The sequence below is a fragment of the Dermacentor variabilis genome, chromosome 4, assembly GCF_050947875.1.
Source record: "Dermacentor variabilis isolate Ectoservices chromosome 4, ASM5094787v1, whole genome shotgun sequence".
Lineage (NCBI taxonomy): Eukaryota > Metazoa > Arthropoda > Arachnida > Ixodida > Ixodidae > Dermacentor > Dermacentor variabilis.
In genome coordinates this window covers 223,581,347-223,604,814 of record NC_134571.1, presented here as the reverse complement: position 1 = coordinate 223,604,814, position 23,468 = coordinate 223,581,347, and the positions used below count along the sequence as shown (strand labels likewise).

The following is a 23,468-nucleotide window of genomic DNA, read 5'->3' as shown; positions in this document are numbered from 1 at the left end:
CTCTGTGAATGAGTGCAATCTCTACTCAATACCCGTAGTCAGTTTGAGGTTACGAAGTTGGTCTTGCTGTTGTTGTGTGGCCCAGTTTAGGCGACTGCAGCAAAGCGCAGGGCGATTTCACACGCTGTTCTATCGGCCAATTACGGGAAACGAAGGATGTGCGTGGTTTCCGCAAAGAGACGACGTGAGAGACACCCATGCCTGGAATGAAATTGGATTAGTGGTCGCGCCGTAGAAGAGGTTCCAGATCTGCACCCTAGCTCGGAACAAACGGGAAGACGGTCTAAGCTGAAAGGGAGTGTTTGGGGAGACGGGCGTGACGATAAAAGGTAGGGAGTGCTTGCGTCCTTGCGTTGTTGGGGCGGACGAAAACATCGCTGCCCTAAGCGGTCACGTCACCCACGTGACTCTCGCGGTGTATGAGAACTTACGAGAAACGAGACCAGCCGAGTCTACCCAAGGTTTGGGACCAGTGTCTAGAATAGGGAAGTGTGCGTACCGCGCCGCCGGCTTTCAAGCACTCCCGCGATACGTCGGAAAGAGGTCCAGGTGGCGCTGGCTGCCGCTTACAATTTAGGTCTGAAATTTAGTGTTAGAAAATCAGGTGCTATGGTGTTCACTGAAAACAGTGAACAGACAGTGGATATACAGGGCCAAGAAATACCTCGGGTAACAGAATATAAATACCTTGGTTTATGGATAAACGAAGGCAATAGATATATGGAAACAGAGGAAGAAACCATAACAGTAAAGGGGAAGAGAAACGCAGCCATAATGAACCACAGAGCGCTATGGGGATGCAATAGATACGAGGTCCTCTGCGGTATGTGGTAAGGTGTAATGGTTCCAGGACTTACTTTTGGAAATGCGGTTGTTTGCATTCAATCAGGGGTACAATCAGGACTCGACGGGAACCAAAAGTCAGTGGGTCGCCTCGCATTGGGCGCTCACGGGAAGACTACAAATCAAGCTGTGCAGGGCGATATGGGCTGGACTAGTTTTGATGTGAAGGAAGCTCACAGTAAAATTGAGTATGAAGAACGGCTGAGGAATATGGAAGAAAGTAAATGGGCTAAGAGAGTGTTCAGGTATCTGGAGAGGAAAAACATTGATTCACAGTGGAGGAAAAGAACCACGAAGCTTACCAGCAAGTATGCGGTCTCTAGGGTGGGCAACACAGCAACAAAGAAGGTCAAGCGGAAAGTCAGAGAGGCCGAAATAATCTCATGGGTGGCGGCAATGGAAAAGAAACCTCTTATGACTAACTGCTTATGAGGGAAAAACGAAATCAGGAAAGAAACAATTTATGATAACTCAAAGGGAAGCTGATTACTTTTCGAAGCGAGATCGGGATGTCTTAGAACACGCACCTATTAAGCGAAATATAACAAGGAAGAAGCATGTGCTTGCTGCGGTAAAGCTAGGGAAACTGTGGAGCATGTTGTATTAGAATGTGAAGACTTCTGCCCAGCGGTCGATTGAGGCGCCACTGGCCTCCTTGAAGCCCTTGGGTTCAGCGGGAGCAGTGTTAAAGCAAACATGTCCGCAATAGGCATTAGTAAGAGGCGATTGGAGGATTGGTGGAAGAAAAGTAGGGAAACGACTAAACAACGGACACGTACAAAAGCACAGTTCGCAATAGGGGATCAGAAAATTTGGGCGTCGTAGTTAATATTGTTTTTTTTTTCATTGTTTAACCTAGGTAGAACATTAGGCAGTATAATAGCAAGAGCCTCGTGGCGCAACCCACCGCCCCGATCCAAAGGGGACGCTCATAACATCCATCCATCCATCCATGTCTGCGTGCTGCGATGTCGTCTGCTCGCCGCACAGTAAATAGACTGAGTTTGCCAACCTGCCTTTGAATTCCGGTGCGTTCTTTCTACGCCAACTTTCTGTAGTGCTGATGTGCATGAATACTTTTGTAAAGAGATATTTTTTTTTCCGCCGTGAATTTCGTTGCTGCAGATTGCTCTCGGATCTCGCGCTTCTTTTGCATGCTTTTTTAGCACGTTGATTCTGGGAGCCCCAACTGCATTCGCTGCCGCAATGAAATTTGTGGCTTTTAGTTGAAATGGGGATGCGGTGCCGCTATCAAAGGTGACAAACTTTGCCAAGGTCTCGGCGCACGAGAAATAAAAGTTAGCAAGTTCGGTTCGGACCGAGCGAGCTGCTGCAATGCGATCTGGGGACAGAATTTGTATATTTGCTTGAATGATCATCTGTTTTTCTTCTACAATCGAAAAAGAAATCTTTGCTACAATAAAGTTTTATTCGACAAATAATTGACACTAAAACATTGAAGAAATTACGAAAATACAGCGAACGCTCTGGATTTTTTTTCAGTTAGATCAAACATATTCAACTCTACTTTTAAAAGGCAGGCTTTCTACATTATCTACATTTCTACATTATCGAGGACACAAATGAGAACACGTCATACGTCCAACATAAGCTGTTGCCATTCAAGTGGTTCTCCTTAGTTTCAGGTGTTTCCTTCTTTCGCTTGGTGACAGCCTATCTTTATTCAGGGGCTTGGTGAAGAAATGTAGCCTAGTCAGAAGAAAGAACTTCATTATGTTGTTGGTAAGTTCTTCCTGGTGTGCCTGACACACCAGAAAAATAGTCGGAACAGCGCCAGGCAGGACTGGCCTCGTTCTCTCAAGGCGCGCAGTATTGCCGTCAATGGTGTGCTCGAAGGGTCGATTCACGAACTGTATGTCAAAGTGCAGCTCGCGGACAGCTGCGCTGCACTCAACAGGCCTGTCTGCTTTTGGAATATTGCGCCGCCATTGTTGAAATACGTCCTCTTCTTTCGGCACACCAAACAACTTCTCCTCGCATGATTTGTACCCGATTTTGCAGCCGGGTACAAAGCAATGACTTTGTCGTCGGCTCATCGCGTATCTTCAAGGCAGCGTTTGCACGAAAAAAATGGATAAAGCACGCACCACGCACGCAGCCGATGATACAAGCATGCGTTTCATGCGGCGACCTGACGTGGATGGATTAATGGAAGGTAGGAGCGTCCCCTTTAAAACGGGGTGATGGCAGTTGCCACCATGCTCAGCTTTTTATTTTTGTTTAACTGTGTTGTAAGTTGTTAAAATTCGCCATTTTCTTTATATACGTCTTCCTACACTTTTAACCTTATGTCACCTCTCTGCTTTTGAGCCACCAAACCTCCAATCGCTTTTTGCTAATTTCCACCGCATATTTATATACATGACTATCGTTATCTCTGAACCCTAGGGCCTCGGGAAGCGTGACTGTACCCGCATCTACATCGGGATGAATACCATCACATTTTAGTATGAGGTCTTCTATTGTTTCTAGATTTATCACACACACTACATGTCTTCTTCTTCGTTAAATTTCTTTTTTATAGCTCCGCGTTCTAACACATCCTCACCTAGCTTCAAAGAGTAGGGCACTGCCTCTTGAGTTATCATAAAACGCTTCCTTCCTGATCTGCTGTTTCCAGTCTCGATATAGTTCAACACTATGCTTCTTTTCCATTGAATTTATCCAATTTTTACCTTCCGTGTTTTTAACCTGTCGTTTAATGCTGTGTCTTTCTCCGTCCTCGTGTCTGGCATACTTACTGGTTAGCTTCCTAGTACTTTTCCGCCATCGAGAGTCAACGCTCTTTCTGTATAGGTATTTAAATACCTTAGCTGCTCACCTGTTATCGTCCAATTTCCTCAGGCGTTTTCCGTATAGGATTTTACTCTGAGCTTCCCGTGCTTCGAACGATGCCCAGCCCATATCCCCCTGTACTGCTTCGTTTGTGGTTTTCCCGTGGGCAATTAGTGCTAATCTTCCAACAGCTATCTGATTTACTTCTAGATTCCACTTAACTTCTTCCCTTAAGCACAGGACCGCATTCCCGTAAGTAAGCCCCGGCACCATTACTCCCTTCCAAATACCTCTCAGTACCTCATACCTGTTGTACCCTCACAATGCCCTGTGTTTCATTACCCCGGCATCTCTTTGCCCTTTTGCTATGAGAGACTGTTCGCGCTTTAAGCAGGCGAGCACGCCTCTCAGCTGAAGCATCACCCAGCGGCTTCATCAATTCTCATGCGCGCTGCTTGGGGGTAATCACATTTCAAGTATTCTAGGCACTGCACTTTGGGTACAGGCTAGTTGGTATTCCATTGTTTCAAACATTACTTGCATCGCATACAAGGACAAGGGACCAAAAGAATGACGAAGACAAACGCTGACTTCCAACTTATTTTTATCTTGAGTAACACGCATATATACTGAGACAAGAAGACAAAAGCGCCCCTCACAAAGCATCCAACCGACATGAGTATGCATTCAAAATTCAAAGGAACCATGACCGCCGCCTAAGATTAACGAGGGCGCGTGTGCGACCTCAGGAAAATCAGTTCTTTACCTGTTAATGCAATTGACGGCGTACTGAGTCGCCTTCGGCAATCGCTGCTGCTTCAGTGATAAGTCTACTACATTGATTAGAATGCCTAGCTAAGGTAGAGCACGATCAGTTGGAAGTCAGCGCTTCGTCGTTCTTTTGGTCCCTTGCAAGTGATGCTTGAAACGAGACTAGCCGCCCATCCCGCCGCGCAGACGCAGGGCATGTCTGCGCGGACGTGTGCATTTCACACGTTCGCGCCGGAGAGCACACCGGCACGCTGTCACCGCAACGGTGGCATGTCAAAGTTTGTAGGAGGCTCTAAATAAACAAAACACAGACCACAACAGATTATGCTGCACCAAACGTATGTTTGGATGGATTGCTTCGGCTCGGCCTCAGTCGTAACGTAGGCGCGTAGATAATCTCTTAAATCTTTTCCCAAGTGTCGACAGACATCGATTTTATATGTATTAACTCCTTTTAATAAAAACCGTTTAATGTACTTTACTTCATATGCTTGATTTCATATATTAAAAAACGCAGCAACGATCACACGTTGATGACGCTGCGAGCGCATGAGACCTCACTGCGGCTTGCGTTTGGGGCCGCTAACATATAACGTGTTCCTGCTTGCGCCTGCAAACGCAAGCGCACCGAAGCAATAGGGGCCGCAACGCCTTGCGTCCCCTAAACTAAAGCTCTGTCCGCGTGGGCCTTCTGAGAATGCCATGTGAAAACGGCAGTGTCTTTGCGACCACTTAGCCGGCTGCGACCGATGGATTCGTTTGTGTGCGATCGCCATCGCGTCCCAATTGTGGTGTTTGGATTTCAAGCGAACCGGCCCGCAGCTCCACAGGGAACCGAGTTTTCTGGCACTGGCAGGACACTGTCCGGCAGACATGCCTTCAATAAGCCGTGGCTTCGTGTAAACATTCTCGCAGCTTGCGTGGCGGCCACTTGCAGGAGAAAAGTGCAGGACATCAAGACCCATACTCGGAGCCTAACGTAGGGGAGAGGGAGATGACACATGTCTTTGAGCAATCCTATCCCCTGGCGTGTTATAAAGTGTGTCACTGTTTCCACCAATGCCGTGTGCGGCACGATGGTTGTTGTGCTATTGTTTCCAATGGTGTGAACTCACATGTGTGATCGGCTGGTTTGCGACTCCTTTCTGCAACTGAGGGCTTAAAAAGTCATGTTTTGGTTGTGTGGGGGAGAGCGGAGTTTCGGGCTTGCACTCGGACAGACGCCTCGGCGTTTTAATAAGGCGTCTCTTTGCCGGACAGCGGCTCTTCCTTCGCGCTGGCACCGTGCACTTGAATCATCGAGGGGCGCCGACTTCGCACCTTAAGCACCTTCCCTCCTTTAACTAGTGCTGAAGCTACCAGAGGACAAAGGGAAATTGACCCCCCGTTCTCCACCCGTTTCCTCATCCCACCTCGGAAGAAACATTGTATGATAATTGCTGCTCTCCCCCCTTTCCGCGGCGCGTCGCCGGTGCGCCGGCTCGCACATATTTTCGCTCACTTCTTTGAGTAAACTTGCGTCATAACTATACACCGAAGCGTAGGTAGAAGCGCAATGATCCAAACTCCTTTCTTGATTGTCATCTATCGAGCATTAGCAGCCGTCTATGGTAACCTGCTACATGACGAAGTACAGCAGCAAGAAAAAAGTGAGAAGACCACTTTTGTTGAAAAGATAGCGTTTGTGAGAAAGGTGACTTCGCGCTGCATTTGGGAGTCCCAGGCACCGCGCATGAGTGCAAGATTTGGCTGAAAGGTTCACAAAGCATATGCCATCCGATGAATGTTTTGCGCCAAGTCCGACAGGTGGTTGAGGACCCCTTTCAACACGTCTTTATCGCTCGCAGAACGACTATTTGCAGCTAATCTCTGTATTCATTTCGACTTCCACCATTCCTTCGCGGTCGACACAAAATTCAATTAGGTCATCGATGCGGTGAAGTCCTTGCCAATTACAATTCGACAGACGACTCGGTTCTTTGCAATATTTGCTCATACGTGGTTAACTATGAGGCGCACTGTTGAAACTAGCGATGCTAATTCGCCCCGCAGCTGGGCCGAGATATTGTAGCGATGCTTTGCGCTTCATTCTATGTTAACATCCACCGTTCATGTACAGCTGATCCCATTGATAACGCAGTCCGAGCGTCCCTCTGACGCTGGCGAAACGCTGAAAGCGTGAAGAGCAATAGAAAAAGGCATCACTGCAGCGTCGGGGCCAATACCTTCGCGCTTTGGAATGCCTGTTTTTCACGCAGCGGGCCCAGCTTAGAGCCTTCGCTGAGGTTTTAGCAACAACCTGCAGCCGATGTCGGCTGCAGTCGTGAATTCACCATAATTCCTTTTTTCTTCAGAAGCTGTGGTGCGGTTTAGGTGGGCAAGAAATGAAAAACGAAAAAAAGGCGTTCATGTAGCGCGCTATGGGTTCAGATGAAGAAAACCTCGAGTTGTCAGAGCAAAACATAGACAGCGTGTCTGAATGTTTTCCGCACTACATTTCTCGTTTAATTACTCATGTGTAGCCTTGCAAAACGCTGCTCGCTCGTAATTTGTAAGCGATTTCCGAGCGTCACACCAGATAACGTGTGAAGGCCAATTTTCCGGCACCTTTACCAGTGTGTGACGTCTTCAAATCCACATATTTCTAGTACGGGCTGCCTGTATGTGTGCAACATGCAGTGCTCTCGGATGAATGAAACGTGCGCAGTTGATGTATGAGTGCATCTAGGAAAAAGCTGCTTACGTGACGTGAACCCAACCGTGGAAGAACGGGGGGACAATGCCTAGTCAGTGACAAAGCATTCTTGCAGCAGGGCAGACCGCGTGGCTGGCCTCTGTTTGCAGCTGTATGACCTCTTGCGTCATAAGACCTTCGTCCCTGCGTCAACTTCTCGGAGAGCAAAATCACAATGGGCGTGCTTCCAGGAAGGTTTTCGCGATGTCGTGGAGGCCTGGAATTCCCAGTTTTCCGCCTTGGTCTTTTGTTCATCCGTGTCAAGTCGTGCAGTGCGGTCGGTGGCCCTCGTTGAAACCACACCACATAGGGGCCGTCCTACGCGGCGCTCTCCTGCAAGCGCAACATCGTCTCAATAGCTTGTGCGACCTGTTTGTGGCAACGAGACTCGGAACTTGCCGCAGGGAGAACCTTCGGGGGAGTGTGTGAAATCGTTCGGGTTCTGTGGTTTCCGTTCTTGGGCGCCCACGCTTCGTCTGTTCTATCGCGGTTCAAGCACCTAGTACAAGCTACTTAAGGGGTAAGTGCACTTCGCTTCTACTCAATACTTTACGAAATGCTTTATTCAGATTAAGGCAACGGCGGCTGGCTACGGACAGGCCTGGAAAGCGAAGCGGGCGCGTGGCTAAGATCACGCGTGGCCTGCGCGAAGTGGGCCCGGAGATTTATCCGCCAAGGAATGACCGTCAGCTAGGGCCCTCTGTTAAGTAAAAATATGCTCCTGTTTAATGTGGCTCATCGTTATCACTGATTTTACACGTCACGTGTATGTAACATGGTCGTAATGTCGTCATGGTCGTTCAGTCATCGTCCTTTAAGGTTCATCTCACTATCGTCGTTTCGTTGCCGTCACGTCTTTTACGCCCATTTGGTGGGCCAAGTTGACAAAAACTTGAGCCACTAGGTATGTACTCGTGAGTGATGGTGCCGTCGTGGTCGTTGCACAAACGTCATTCCAGCTTCGTCAACCGCCTTTCTTCGTGCCGCCGCCGTCAGGCCATCCTTTTCATACTGGCTTCGTAATTCAATCGCCGTTCCGCCATTGTCATATTCGTGGTCATCCGATTCTCCTCATACCTTTTCATGCCATCATCGTCGATGTGTCGTCGTCATACAATCGTAGTCATTCAGTCGTCCTCATACCATGGTCGTAGTGCTGTCGCGGTCGTTCTATCGTCTTCGTTTTATAATACCGTCATCCAACTCTCGTCATGCCGCATTGTCACAAAGTCGTCGTCATAACAAGATAATCATGCCAACGGCTTGATGCTGTCGTTTTACCATCGTCATCACTTCAGTAACGTCATCCCATTGTCCTCCTACCATCGTCCTCATACTGCCTTCGTCGTTTCATCGACGTCGATCGGTCTTCGTGATTCTATCGTAATTATGCTCTCATTACATCGTGATTATGCCGCCGCTGTCAGGGCGACGTTGTCATATGAAGTTTTGTTCAGACAGTCGCTGTCATGCATCCGTTGTCAGATCGCCGTGCCGTCCTCGTCATGCCATCGGCATCACGCAGTCTTCGTCATGCACTCACCATCCAATGGTCCTCATGCTGGAGTCATGCTTTCTTCATTACACCAACGTCATCATTTAAGACTGGTCGTATAAGCGTAATCGTCCCGTCGTCGTACCGCCTTTTTCGTCCCATCGACAGCGTTCCTTCTCCCGTTCCACAATCCTTAGTACGTCGGCGTGATGCAGTCGCCGGCACGCCGTCGCTATGGCAAGTTAGTGCCTTACCAACAGGAGAGGATACCGGATCAGGCCACGTATAACCAAACCAACAGAAGCTTTAGAATGATAACTAGAGATGTTAAACAAACTTGATTTGAGAAATATGGTGTATTGCTATATGCTCGAATGCTAATCGCATTACTCTCGACAGTCATCATGAGATCAGTTCTGCCATAACGTTTTTCAACATTTTTTTCCAAGAATCATTGTCGCTTGGAGTCCACTACCTGCGGATGCAAAAATACCCTAATAGCGCTGCAGATCATGTAGGATTTAAGACTAAAGTTGGACTCATCCATGACACCCACATAAAGTCACGTTGGTTAGCCTTTATTTCTATGAGCCATTGGTTGCACCAATTAGATATGGCGCCAATGCCAGAGAAGACTCTATTTGTATCTTTTTCATTTTATTATTCCTCTAAAGATAACTCAATAATCAGTCAACAGAAGAACGCTGAAGCATTTCACCTTATCGCACTACGGCGTCGTGCTTAAAATTCAAGCCTAAATTGCTTGTGTCGCGCGGAAACGAACTTGAAGGATTCGTAATAATTCAAAAGACTTGGGAATTTCAACTCGCGTTTAGCACTTACCGCTTTTCATCTTTGCTCGTTGTATGGTCGTTGCTCTTCAAAGAAATAGCTGAATTTAAATACTGTGTAACTTCCAGTTTATCTTACCCACTGAATCGATAAACGAGAAGAAAGGGGGTGAACCGAGGGGCCCGATTTTCATTAGTCGTATCATAAGCCAACAAACAAAGATACCAAGTACAACACAGGGTAAACCTTTACTTGTGCTTAATAAACGAAATTAAGAAACGATAAATTAATCGAAATGAAAGTGGATGAAAAAACAGCTTGACGCAGGTGGGGAACGATCCCACAACCTTCGCATGTCGTGGGCGATGCTCTACCATCGCATGATATGATATGACCACTGAATCGATAGCTGTACAATTGGTGGTTGCAGATGACGCCTGCATAGCGAAAGGAATTAGCGATTGCTTCCTTGCAGCACCAACTCAGCATTCTGTGGAGTAATTATGAGCGTATGAGTGAATACTGCTTTTTTCATTGTTTTTTCATACGTGGTACGAGGCCCGTAGTAGGCATCCTCATTGTCCTCAGTCAGCTGAACTAGGCAGCGGCTTCGTATATTTAAAGGTGGCGCACGTTACGTCAGGTGTGCGTGTGAAGTTTCATTCGTGCAAGTTAATTGCAGCGTTATACGAGCGCTGAGCTCATGTTCTTAGGCCCCTTGGGAGAACGAGACGTGTCAATGGTTTTCAATTGGGGACGAAATGGGGTTGAACGTCCGTAACGCCCTTCTTGGTCCTGAGGGACCTGTAAATAAATAAATAAAGCGTGCCCACTTTGCCAAAACATATGTAGGGTGAAGTTTTATGCTGTGTGTTCATATTACTGGCAATTACAATTTCTTAATCGCTCCACAGAAACAGCTTTGCTGGAAATATTGCTACATTTTGTAACGTCGCACAAAGGCTGTGCGTTTCTTAAATTGTCAAGGGATAGCTAGGTAATATTTCAGCCGTATATTAAGATAATTAGAGAAGAACATAGCGTCTGTAGTGCATGTTGCAGCCTACATAGTGTTTTGCAATTTTCCGGTGTAGACTGAGGTAGCATCATCGAAGTTATTGTTATAGTATTACAGAAGTAGGTATTTAGTCATTTTTAGCCAACCAGACGCTCTTCTGAATAACATCCATGCCTTCTTCCTTTCTATTCTCCTTTTGCGTCCCAAGCAGCTTTACAAATATATGCTACCAACAAATATATTAGTCTAACACGACCTTAAGGGAAAGTTTTAGCTTGATCGGGGGCTCCTAGCTAAACATTGGAAATCGGCAATCGTTCTTCAGAGGAACCACTACACCAAATATCATGAGTTATGTTGAATTTAGAAGAAAAGGTTAAAACGTAGTGATTTCAGAAACCGATATTTATTTAGGCTGTCTACTTTGCTGGCGTAAATTTTAAACGCGAACTTTCGAAAAACAAAATGACATATAGGACTTTGTACCTTACCAACTTAAAACGATATCTCCCTTCTTTAAACGCCACCTAATAACACATCTAAAGCGGACAGCAATGATGTCACAGGCCGCCCTGGAATGTACCACTAATTTATGAATGTGGTATTTCCAAAACCCTTCCAGACATTGTAAAAATTCACAGTTGTAAATGCATGCATAAAATTTGATCGCTCTTCATGCCACCACGGATGAAGTTTATAGAAATGCGATATTTGTTTTTCATGGCTGAGCTGCAGATTTGCAAAACTTCATGCTTCTATTTCTTTCATCTAAATTTACCGATTTCCTGTAACTGTTGTAAAACATGCCATGGTCTAAATCAAAAACTATTGGCTCCAGTAACTGTAATCTAACTTTCTCTCTTAAATGCAACAAATTTCATTCAAATCGGTTCAGCGCTTTTCTCATAAACGCATTCCCGCGTTTTGCATATATCTCAGTAGCCGGCGTCAGACCCGAGCTTAAGCTTCCACTTAAGCAATGCCGGTTCCGCAGGAAACCCGTGAAGCAGAAGGCTGACGTAAACGCCCGTGGCGGCAGTGGTATACGAATAAATCACGAAAAATAAAATATTCGGCGGAAGCTTCGCCGGAGCCTTTCTTCTGGCGAGACATCCCCGGAATTCCGACGAGCTGTCTGGCCAGGCGTCTAGCTAGGCATCCATTCATTGCCAGCAGCGAAAGTAGCTGGCCGTGTTCGAGATAACGCTGGTGTATGAGCGCACCCGTTTCCAAGTGCCGAGGTGAAGCGCAGTCTCAAGGTCTGCGTCTTTTTGTTGTTTTATTTATTTGTGCGCCGTGGTATACGTCAAAGCGGGAATTTCAAATTCATCACGCGTAATACGCCATGTGGTGGCGAAAAAAGTAAACTGAACGTAATGTCCCTAATTCCTGTATATGGGAATGTTAGCTGACGTTTGGGTGCACGTACATGTCTTTAACGTTTCTGTTGAAGCTGTTTCTGTTATAATGGTCCCTTGGTACCATTGGGAACGCTTTTCTCTGACCCTCGTTACTTGATAATCATCAGCCTGTTTTATGTCCACTGCAGGACGAAGGCCTCTCCCTGCGATCTCCAATTACCCCTGTCCTGCGCCAACAGATTCCAACTAGCGCCCGCGAATTTTCTCATTTCATCGCTCCATCTAGTCTTCTGTCGTCGTCGATTCCGTTTCCCTTCTCTTGGTACCCGTTCTGTAACCCTAATGGCCCAACGGTCATCTAACCGACACATTACATGGCCTGCCAAGCTCCATTTTTTTCTCTTCATGTCAATTAGAATATCGTCTATATCCAATTGCCCTCTGATCCAAGCCACTCTCTTTGTCTCTTCACACCGGCCACGGCGGCCGCATTTCGATGGGGGCGAAATGCGAAAACACCCGTGTGCTTAGATTTAGGTGCACGTTAAAGAACCCCAGGTGGTCAAAATTTCCGGAGTCCTCCACTACGGCGTGCCTCATAATCAGAAAGTGGTTTTGGCACGTAAAACCCCAAAAATTATTATTGTCTGTTCACGTTATGCCTACAAATCTTCGTTGCATCGCACTTTGCGTGGTCCTTGACTTGTTCTATAGCTTCCTTTTCACTCTGTCTCTGCCCCATATGTCAGCACTGGTAAAATGCACTGATTGTACACCTTCTTTTTCAATGATAATGGTAAGCTTCCAGTGAGGAGCTGGCATTGTCTCCATATGCGATCCAACCCATTTTTATTCTTCTGGGGATCTCCTTCTCTTGATCAGGGTTGCCTGTCATTATTTGACCTAGGTAAACGTACTCGTTCACAGACTCTAGAGGCCGACTGGCGATCCTGAACTCTTGTTCCTTTGCTCGGCTATTTATCATTATCTTTGTTCTTCTGCATATTAATCTTCAACCCCACTCTTACAGTCTCTCTCTTAAGGTGCTTAAACATTTGTTGTAACTCGTCTGCATTGTTTGCTAAATGGAACAATGTCATCGGGGGCAAACTGAAGGTTGCTGACATATTCGCCGTCGATCTTTACTCCTAACCCTTTCCAGTTTAATAGCCTGAATACTTCCAAGCACGCAGTGAATAACATTGGGAAGATGGTGTCTCCCTGTCTGACCCCTTTCGTTATAGGTATCTTCCTGCTTTTCTTGTGTCGAAATAAGGTAGCTGTAGAACCTCTGTAGATATTTCCCAAGGTATTCACGTAAGCGTTCTGTACTCCTAGATTACGTAATGCCGCTGTGACTGTTGGTATCTCTACTGAATCAAATACCTTTTCGTAATCTATGAAAGCCATATAGAGAGGCTTATTATACTCTTAGGATTTCTCGATTAGCTGATTAATATCATGGATGTAAATCATTGTAGAGTATCCCTTCCTGAAGCCAGCCTCGTCCCTTGGTTGTCTAAAGTCCAGTGTTGCCGTTTTCTATTGGAGATTGTTTTGGTAATTATTTATATAATACTGGGAATAAGCTAATGGGCCTATAATTTTTCAATTCTTTCACGTCTCACTTGATAATACTGGGTGGTATTTTCATAGGATGTTGATGTTTGTTAGAGCATTAGAATATATTGTTCTAAAGGCTGGTGGTCTCTCAGATTCAGATGTAGGTGCTTTCTTAGATAATTCCGACTGCGTCTCCAATGTTCACGCTACGTCACAAGCTCTGTCGAAAGGAACTTGTGGATAGTTGCTTTCTGCTAGCGTTGCTTTTAAGGTCATTTAGGCGGTGCATATAGTCGCTGTCTTCACTGCAGATTTTTCTTATTCGTTTGGCTTGGAGGACAAAAATTCCATGCTTGCAGTGTCGTGAGTGATGACTGTTGTAGTCTAAATAGTGCTGGCTATTTCCCGCCTTCCATGCATTTTTCCTGAATTTCACAGAGCGTGTCTTACCAAGACAGCCGGCATGCAGAATAACGTCGTTCTTCTCACTTTCTGGTTTTATGAGCCTTGGAAGGTCTGCATCAGGAATGTCAATGTCACAAATTACTCCAGCGATGGTGGTACCATCCGCTGGGACAATGAATCGAACGCTTATGTTGACCAGCTGCGATATCCGCTGTAGAGGGCTCAGCGCACTTATGGCGATCACGTCAATAGCTAAGATGTTTTTCCGTGTGTTTAGACTCACACCCTTGATCTCAAGAAACAAGGACAGTGCTTGCCTGTTGAGGCGCAGATTTCCACTGGAGCTCTGTGGCACAGACAGGATGTTATGAGGACATCATTGAGGCGCAATTATTACGGCAGATGAACTTGACACCGAAGACGCATTGATCATATTGTTCACTTGGCTTTTCAGTGCAAGGCAGGTTCAAAACCTTCTTGCAATGACTCGTCAGCTGATGCGGAGTACAGCTCAACGTCCTCGCTGTCGCTAGATGTATTTCCTCGCTTCCTCGAAGCGATTCCCGCTGATGATCCGGGCGGGACCTCGGGTGGTACCACATCCATCGCCGCGAGATGTGGGGCGGCAGACTCCACAACAGACCTGAACAGTCCAGAAAAGCAGAGAGACGGGCAGGTTGTGTTCCATAGAAGTACTTCGTCGTCCTTCCCATGTAGAGGAGAAAGCTAGTATAGTGGCTGTAAGAAGCAGAATTTCTATTTAGGGACTGGTATGTTTTAGCGATTTTGACCATAATTAGGCTTAATAATAACTGCAGGAAGTTTGCGTGTCCGTAACAACCCGCCGTGGTTGCTAATGTGTTCGGCTGCTAGGCATGAGGTCGCGGGATCGAATCACCGGCCACGGCGGCCGCGTTTCGATGTGGGCGAAATGCGAAAACACCCGTGTGCTTAGGTTTAGGTTAATGAACCCCAGGTGGTCGACATTAAGTAGTGCGTCACTACGGCGTGCCTCATAATCATATCGTAGTTTTGCCACGTAAAACACCGTAATCCTTTATTGTACGTAAGATATCGTAATTATGTGAACTGTATGCATCCGTTATAGCATCCAAAGCGGGCAAATTTCCTATAATTTACAGCTTCCTTAATTTGTCACAACGGTTTCGCAAAAGTCCTACTGACATATTAATGGCATACACTTTAGAACGGTGCCTAATACATCAGTTATGTTCGCTGTAGATGTATTATTCGGTTAAGTTTAGAGAATTGATATCATTTTGTATTGCAGAGTTAAAGCTGTAAAACTTAATCTCCTTTAATGAAATTTTGCGATTTTCAAGAACTATTAAAAAAAACTGGCGACAGAAATGAACATTTCGATTCCTACTATATTGAAACTGTTGCATTTTAATGCAACAAACTTCATCACATTCGGCGCAGTGGTTGCCACCAATTTCATTGTTTTTGTCAATTTCTTTGGTGATACGTGGTCTGGTAGTAAACGCAGGTCAAAAGAAAAATCAAGCGCGCCGACCAAAAAAAAGGTGCTGTCAATAATTATTAGATGCTTCGACACGGGAGCCTTCTTCACAAACGCTAAGTACGCAGAACAGCGGGCGTTACAGTGCCCCATCAAGCCATCTTCGTACGCAGGGAGGAGATTGCTGTGTGATTCAGCGTTTTTCATGTAGTCTGCATAGCGAGGGACTCGCTTGCATGTCACATCTTGATTAATGCAGCGAGTTTGGCGTGTTGGTACATATTTGAAAAGGCAGCAGCGCAACATGCACGGACGAAGACGAGCGTTGAACGCACGCAGACCGACAGTTTCCGAGACGGCGATGCGTGAAACGGTCGCGCACCGGCCGGCTTTCGATGCCGTTCCGCACGTCGCCGTCTCGGGAACGTCCGGTCCGCCTCCGTTCAGCGCTCGTCTCCGTCCGTGTTCGTTGCGCTGGCGCTTTTTTAAATGTCACATGCGCTCAAATTCAGGCGCATACTTATTACCCTAACTAATTAAACAGTACATAAATTGCCAGTTATAGCGTCCGTGCATTTCTCACCAACTGTTTCCGGTTCTCTTTCATCTATTTTCAACATCTATGTTGCGCACTGTTTCGTCATGCTGGGAAGCCGAGATATGTTGATGTAAACGAGCAAATTATATTTATGATCCGAACAGCTTCTATCATCATTCTTCAAACTCCTCGCTTACGACAACGCCTGAGCAGTCACGCCCTTGAACACGATGCTGCCGCTCAAATGGGTTTTAGATTTGCACAGAGCTGCGCATGGCTCCGTCCACTCCATACACTATTGACCCGACGCCATGTTCAAGCTGCATGACAACATAACTGACCCAGAATTGTTTTCGGTATGTTTTGGGCGCGACTGTCATTAATGTGTATTCAGATATGTCCGTACTGCTCAACAGTGCATGGGCCATTGTCAGGCTGTCCTTTGTCTTCAGTCTTGGCGTTCCCTGACGTATGTAACAAAAAAAATGCTACAGAACAGAATAAAAATAAGGTCCAATACAATGCCTTGTTTTATGTACCTTCACCTGAATTTAATCCGTGATTTCTTATGCGCCCTGATTTTAGTCTAGCCAAGTGACCGGACATTGTTTACCTTAGTGCACATATGTGACTGAAATGTGTGATGCTGAGTACCTTACTTGGCTCCCAGTTTTAGTGTAGTATGAGTGCACTTACGTGAAGGCATTATTTTTATTACGATCTGTTCCTCTTTCTAAATCCCTGTGTGAAAAGGAGTAGCCGGAGCCAGTTAAAGGCGACGACATCTCGTAAATACCGCACAGTGACACAGAATGTAGCGCTGCACTGTGACGCGCGGCGAAGGCTTGGCGGCGCCTTCCGACCCGCCGTCTGTCGGCAGTGCGCAGTCAGGTTATCCGTTGTCGGTGCCGCACGCGGAGACGTGACGCTCATTCCGGGTATGAGCGCAGTTCCCAAGAAGTGAGTGAACGCTAACTTAAACATTGCTGACGTCTGGAAAGTCCGGAGAACTATTGCAAATGGAAAACCAGGATATTATTGCCTCACATTCAGATCGCACACTCGACAGCACTTCTCGACTTTGTGTCCAATAAATATTATGTGCGATATCCATGAACGCGAATATTATGGATAAACAAACGTCACTGCGCACGCAAACCGTCGATTTTGCGACTGCATACGGTATTGACAAGATATTCATGCTTTTACGACTAGCCTAAACCTTGCATTGTCATATGCATATTCAATGAGATTTCACTATGTACGACACTCGGTTATCTCATCAATATTGAAAAACGTAAGTACCTGTGAGTCACACCACGAGCTACTATAATATACAGCATTTAGAAACACTGGACGGTCTTTCATGTATGGTGCCTGCGACATTCGCTTCGATTTTCATTAATGCGCTAAAGCAGAATACAATCTAGCCAATGAGCTGATGGTACGGCTCGAGGTGGAAGCTCTTTTGCGTTGCCTTTGTCGCACACAATCAATTTGTTTTTCTTTCTTCTTCTGTTTTCTTTTTGCTTTTTTTTTTCCTTGCGGTCAACACAACGGAGTGGTAAGACAGGCGCAGCACTAATTCTCGGCGCTGTCTTCCGGCGCAGCCTAAACGAGCCCTGATGAACGGCGCGACGAGCAAGCGAGGCGGTCATTCGCCCATCGACCACTTCTTCCGTGACCGGGCTGTCTTCATCACCGGAGGAACTGGCTTTCTGGGCAAGGTGAGCTTTGTTTTCTTACACCCCAGTCAAACCTCTTGGCCTGATAGCACACGCCCGTTAACAAAGAGGAAGAAGCACAAACCGGGTGTTTGTGCGGCGACTGTCTCTAGTTATTGAAGGTGTAGGGTTCGAGTCACGACGGTATACTTTGATGGCCTAGGTTTCTCTCTAGGCCTAGGGGCTGCAGGATACGGGGCGTCGTGGAGTCGGGTGCCACACAGAGGGTCACGCTCTAGCCTACGCCACCGGTGCGTCTCGAAGCGGGTAGCCGGGCTCAGCTACCGGGACGTCACGCGAAGGCTCAGCTGGCACAGGCCGTCGTCCGATCCTTCTTGACAAGAGTTGCTTCCTTGCTGATTAGTACGAGGTACGAAGGTTGGAGCAACGTAACGGTGGGTTTGCTTACATCAGAGGAACGAACACAGCTACAGGTAAAGACAGTCATACTTGCAGGACTTACCAGTACAGCACATGTTACATTGTGGCACGCAGCTACATCGTTCTCGGAGCACGCTACATTCTGGCAGAGCAGGCTAAACCCTTCTGGGCGGGCACACACCATACCGAGGACGTCCCCTAAATACCCTCCCTCTTCCCTAGATCACTTGCTAGTGAAACAGTTAATGTCCCAATCGGCCAAAGTGGTAGTCGTGTAGATGTCAAACTCCGCCTCCGAGGAGGAGAATGTCAACACGAAGTACCCGTGCCGCCTGTGAGGTGCTCGGGCAATGCGAGAAGCCACGTACTCCTTTCTCACTTCCCCAGCGATGACAGGGAGCGGTCACCAACACAAACCGCCACAAGTAATGCCGCTCCCTAAACTTCCCGACCATTTCTTGACTGAATTAAAGACAAGGAAAACCCCAACCAAACTTTCTTTCAAAAACCCGACGTTTCGGAGTCCGGCCGGCTCCTCCTTCAGGGTGGAGATGGCGTGAAGGCGTGGGAGTGCTTGCATGCCTTTTTGGCGCCTGAACTGACAGGCGCGCAGACACTTTTGGTATACCTTGAGCTATAAACACTGGGTAATGTGCTTCTCACGAACGACTGATGTTACCCAGCGTCTTCTGGATGTGCCAGGATTCCAAAAGGAACCGCCGCCGATAGTTGTTTACTCTCACCAAGACGACACTGCCGTCGGGGCTAATACGGTGATCGAAAAGCTCGCAGTGTTCTGCCACAGCAACGCGTTCTCTGTTTAGGTGGCGAAGGTCGTTCTGGTGTTGACGAATTCTTTCCGGGAAGTTTTTAGTCTCGCCAGCATACGACGCTGGGCATTCTGTGCAGACCATCTTGTGCACAATGCCCTGCGCATTTTCGACATAAACGAAGTCTTTGGCTGAGGGAGGAAATAGCCAGAGAGGCTTAATTTTGAGCGACCCTTGCAGTTCGCAGCACACGCGCTAATATCTCGCTCACGCGGCGTACACCTATGGCATCGAGACAAGGCGCCGTTGCCTGTGGTGGTGCGGCTTCCGCCGTCTTCCTTTCATTCTCGTTCCGTTGCTTGAGGGCGCGATGAATAAATGGCTTAGTTCCACTAGTCTGTAGAACTGCTTATTGAAAGAGAAATGCTTGAAAGGCACAAATGCAATAACCAACAGAACTGATTCATAGAAAAGGGAGTGCGTTCTTTGAGTCACGCCAAGCGCACAACGTGTCAGACAGCGCGAAGCGCACAGGCGCACTAGTGAACAGAGAAGTGTGAGCCCAACGCGAGTAGGACTGCTACATGGGAGTCGCACTCTCGGCCACAGCCGCCGACCTTACCATGGAGGACATCGAAATGCCGGCGCTTTGCACTTTCGCCCCCATTGTTTGTGAACTACGTGGACGATTGTTCTTCAGTGGTGAAGTCATCTGAGGTAGACAACTTGCTCGCGTACTTGCACTCCATACAGCCCACTACACAGTTTACAGTGGAACGTGGAATTCTGGTTCTCTGTCTCTTAGATGTCCTCGTGAAAAGGGTGACCGAACCTTTCCTTTTCCACATCAAGAAAACTGACACATACAGGATGGCATCTTCACTTCAATTCTAGTCACCCCACCAGACACAAGTATTGCGTAATATGAAACCTCATTAAGAGGGGCGAAATAGTTTGCTCGTCTCTGCACCTCCAAAAGGAAGAAAAGAACACAGTAATCTGTCACCTTAGGAGGAACGGTTGGAGATGGACGTTATGAGCGTCCCCTTTGGAACGGGGCGGTTGGTTGCACCGCTAAGCTTTTGCCATTATACTGCCTAATGTCCTACTTAGTTTGAAAAACCAAAAGAAAAAAGAAAAAAAAACACGGTGAATTCACATAACCAAATTTTCTGACTACCTATTGCGAACTTTATTTTTGTACTTCTCCGTTTTTTGTCGTTTCCCTGCTTTTCTTCCACCAATCTTCCAATCGCCTCTTACTATTCTCTATTGCGGACATGTTTACTTTTCCCCTGCTCTCACGGAACCCAAGGGCTTCAAGGAGGCCAGTGGTGCCTAAATCAACCGCTGGGCAGACATTTTCACACTCTAATAAAACATGCTCCATTGTTTCCCTAGCTTTACCGCAGCAAGCACATGCTTCTTCTTCCTTCTTATATATCGCTTTATACGTGCGTGTTCTAAGGCATCCTCACCTCGCTTCGAAAAGTAATGAGCTTCCCTTCGAGTTCTCATAAATAGTTCCTTTCCTGATTTCGTTTCTTCCTCTTAAGTTGTTACTCATGGCAGGTTTCTTTTCCGTTGCCGCCCCCCATGAAATTATTTCAGCCTCTCTGACTTTCTTCTTGACGTTCTTTGTTGCTGTGTTGCCCACCCTACAGGCCGCATACTTGCTGGTAAACTTCCTAGTTCTTTTCCACCACTGTGAATCAATTTTTTCCTGTAGAAATACCTCAACACACTTCCAGCCCATTTACTTCCTTCCATATTCCTCAGTTCTTCTAAGAAGTGAGGAACTAGTGAGCCTAATACATTGCTGAATAAAGGACATGTCCTCTGCTATAGAGGTCTCCAATATATGAAGTAATAAGGGGTAGGATTCCTAATCCATAAGGACATAGCGGGCAACATTGACTAATTCTACAGTATCAATGAGAGCGTAGCTATAGTCGTAATCTAACTTAATAGGATCTATAGATTAAATGTAGTACAAGCCTGCGCTCCAACACCCAGTCACGATGATGAGTAAGTAGATAAGTTTTATGAAGATTTTGAATTCGTGATGAGAAAAGTGTGAACTCAATATACTGTAGTAATGGGCGACTTGAATGCAAAAGTGGGGAAAGAGCCGGCTGATGAACAAGCAATTGGCAACTACGGCGTCGATTCTAGGAACGCTAGAGTCGAGATGCTGGTGCAATTCGCAGAAGAAGCTTCGAATAATGAACACATTTTTCACGTAGCGCAGCAACAGAAAGTGGATCTGGAAAAGCCCTAATGGTGAAACAAGAAATGAGATTGACTTCATAGTTTCTGGTGATCCCAGCATAGTGCAGGATGTAGAAATGATAAGTATGATAAAGTGAAGTGATCATAGGTTATGAGGGCTAGGATTCACCTCAATTTGAAGAGAGGAAGAGCTGAATTGATCAAGAAGAAATAGGTCAACCTAGAGGCAGTAAGGGTAAAAGCAGAAAAATTCAGGCTGGTACTTGCAAACAAATATGCTGCCTTAGAAAAGAGAGATGATGATGGCATAGAGCCAATGAATGAAACCGTAGTTAGGTTGGCTTCAGAGGCAGCAATTGAAGTGGGAGGCAAGGCACCAAGGCAACCAGTAGGCAAGCTCTCTCAAGTAACAAAGGACCTAATGAAGAAACGAGAAAAAATGAGTGTCCAACACAAGAGATAGGATAGCATTTGTGGAACTGTCAAAACTGATTAACAAGGCGAAAATAAAGGATATTCGAAACTCAGGAGCGCTCTATTCAAAACAATTAACAGTGTACAGAAACTCCTCCTATATCTAGAGATGAGGTCAGAAATACCTTGCAAGGCATGAAACGGGGAAAAGCGGCAGGAGAGGATGGAAGAACAGTCGATTTAATCAAAGACGGAGGAGACATAATACTAGGAAAACTGTCGGCTCTGTATACGAAGTGTCTATTGACTGCGAGGGTCCCAGAAAACTGGAACAATGCAAGCATTATACTAATCCACCAAAAGCGAGACGTTAAAGAATTGAAAAATTATAGGCCCATTAACTCATTCCCAGTATTGTATAAAATATTTACCAAAATAATCTCCAACGGAATAAGGACAACACTGCAATTTAGTCAACCGAGGGAGCAGGCGGGTTTCAGGAAATGTTACTCTACAATGGGTCACATCCATGTCATCAATCACGTTATCGAGAAATCCGCAGAGTACAATAAGCCTCTCTATATTGCTCTCATAGATTACGAAAAGGCATTTGACTCAGTAGAGTTACTAGCAGTCGTAGAGGCATTGCGTAATCAAGGAGTACAGAACACTTACATAAATACCTTGGAAAATATCTACAGTGGTTCTACAGCTACTTTAATTCTACACTAGAAACGCAGGAAGATACCTATAAAGAAAGGGGTCAGAGAAGGAGACACAATCTCTTCAGTTCTATTCACTGTGTGCTTAGAAGTATTCAACTGGGAAGGCTTAGGAGTAAAAATCGACAGCGAATATCTCAGCAACCTTCGGTTTGCCGATGGCATTGTTCTGTTCAGCAACAATGCAGGCAAGTTACAACAAATGATTGAGGACCTTAACACAGAGAGTGTAAGAGTTGGGTTGGAAGATTAATATGCAGAAGAACAATAGATAATGATAAATAGCCGGGCAAAGGAACAAGAGCAGGCTTGCCAGTCGGCCTCTAGAGTCTGTGAAGGAGTACGTTTAACTACGTCAAATAATCACGGGGAACCCTGATCATGAGAAGGAAATTCACAGAAGAACAAAAAAGCGTTGCATCGCATACGGCAGACATTGCCAGCTCCTGACATGAAGCTTACCATTATCACTGAAAAGGAAGGTGTACAATCAGTGCATTTTACCAGAGCTGACATATGGGGCAGAAACTTGGAGACTGACAAAGGAGCTTGAGAACAAGTTAGGACCGCGCAAAGAGCGATGGAACGAAGATTGGTAGGCATAACTTTAGGAGACAGAAAGAGAGCGGTTTGTATCAGAGTAAACGGGTGTCGCCGATATTCTAATTGGCATCAAGAGGAAAAAATGGAGCTGGGCAGGTCATCTAATGCGCCGGTTAGATAACTGTTGGAGAATGTTGGTTACAGAGTGGGTACCAAGAGAAGGACAACGCAATCGAGGACGACAGAAGACTAGGTGGCGCGATGAAATTAGGAAATTCGCGGGGGCTAGTTGGAATTGGTTGGCGCAGGACAGGAGTAATTGGAAATCGCACGGAGAGGCTTTCGTCCTGCAGTGGCCATAAAACAGGGTAATGATTATGATGATGATATTCCTCAGTCGTACTTCATAATCAATTTTACTGTGAGCTTCCCTCACTTCAGAACTTGTCCAGCCGATATCACCCGGCACAACTTCATTTGTAGTCTTCCCGTGAGCACCCAATGCGAGGCGTCCCACTGACCTTTGGTTGCCATCAAGTCCTGGTTGTACCCCTGATTTCAAGCAAACAAGCGCATTTCCATAAGTAAGGCCTGGAACCATCACATCTTCCCACGTACCCCGGAGCACCTCGTACAATCGCAATCAAAAATACGCGGCCCACGGCTCCGGGTGCAGGAGCCTGACGCCAATTTCCGCGCTGACTCTCGTGCGGTCAAGTCGCGCACTTGACAACTTTTTATTCGCATTTATCTTTTAGCTCTTTATAGGCGACAGCTTAGAGATATACACGCACACAGAATTAGCCACATGGAAGCAAATGAATTGGTTGACTCCTGTTTCCGCGATCTGTGCTTGCACCACACGCATGTCTTCCAACGGCGC

The 23,468-nt window shown here is 46.3% G+C and overlaps 1 protein-coding gene across 4 annotated transcripts in view; it reads left to right on the top strand.

Annotated features, from left to right (window-relative positions):
* Window positions 1-23,468, top strand: part of LOC142580129 (putative fatty acyl-CoA reductase CG5065) — a 182,656-nt gene that overhangs the window by 76,944 nt on the left and 82,244 nt on the right. For 3 of the 4 annotated variants that reach the window (XM_075690947.1, XM_075690950.1, XM_075690949.1), the window contains exon 2: window positions 17,410-17,526. In XM_075690947.1, coding sequence (XP_075547062.1) covers window positions 17,425-17,526 — 102 coding nt within the window. In that variant the 5' untranslated portion in view covers window positions 17,410-17,424. Of the gene's footprint in view, window positions 1-7,455; window positions 7,665-17,409; window positions 17,527-23,468 lie in introns of those variants that run through there. The other variant, XM_075690948.1, reaches the window with a different exon arrangement.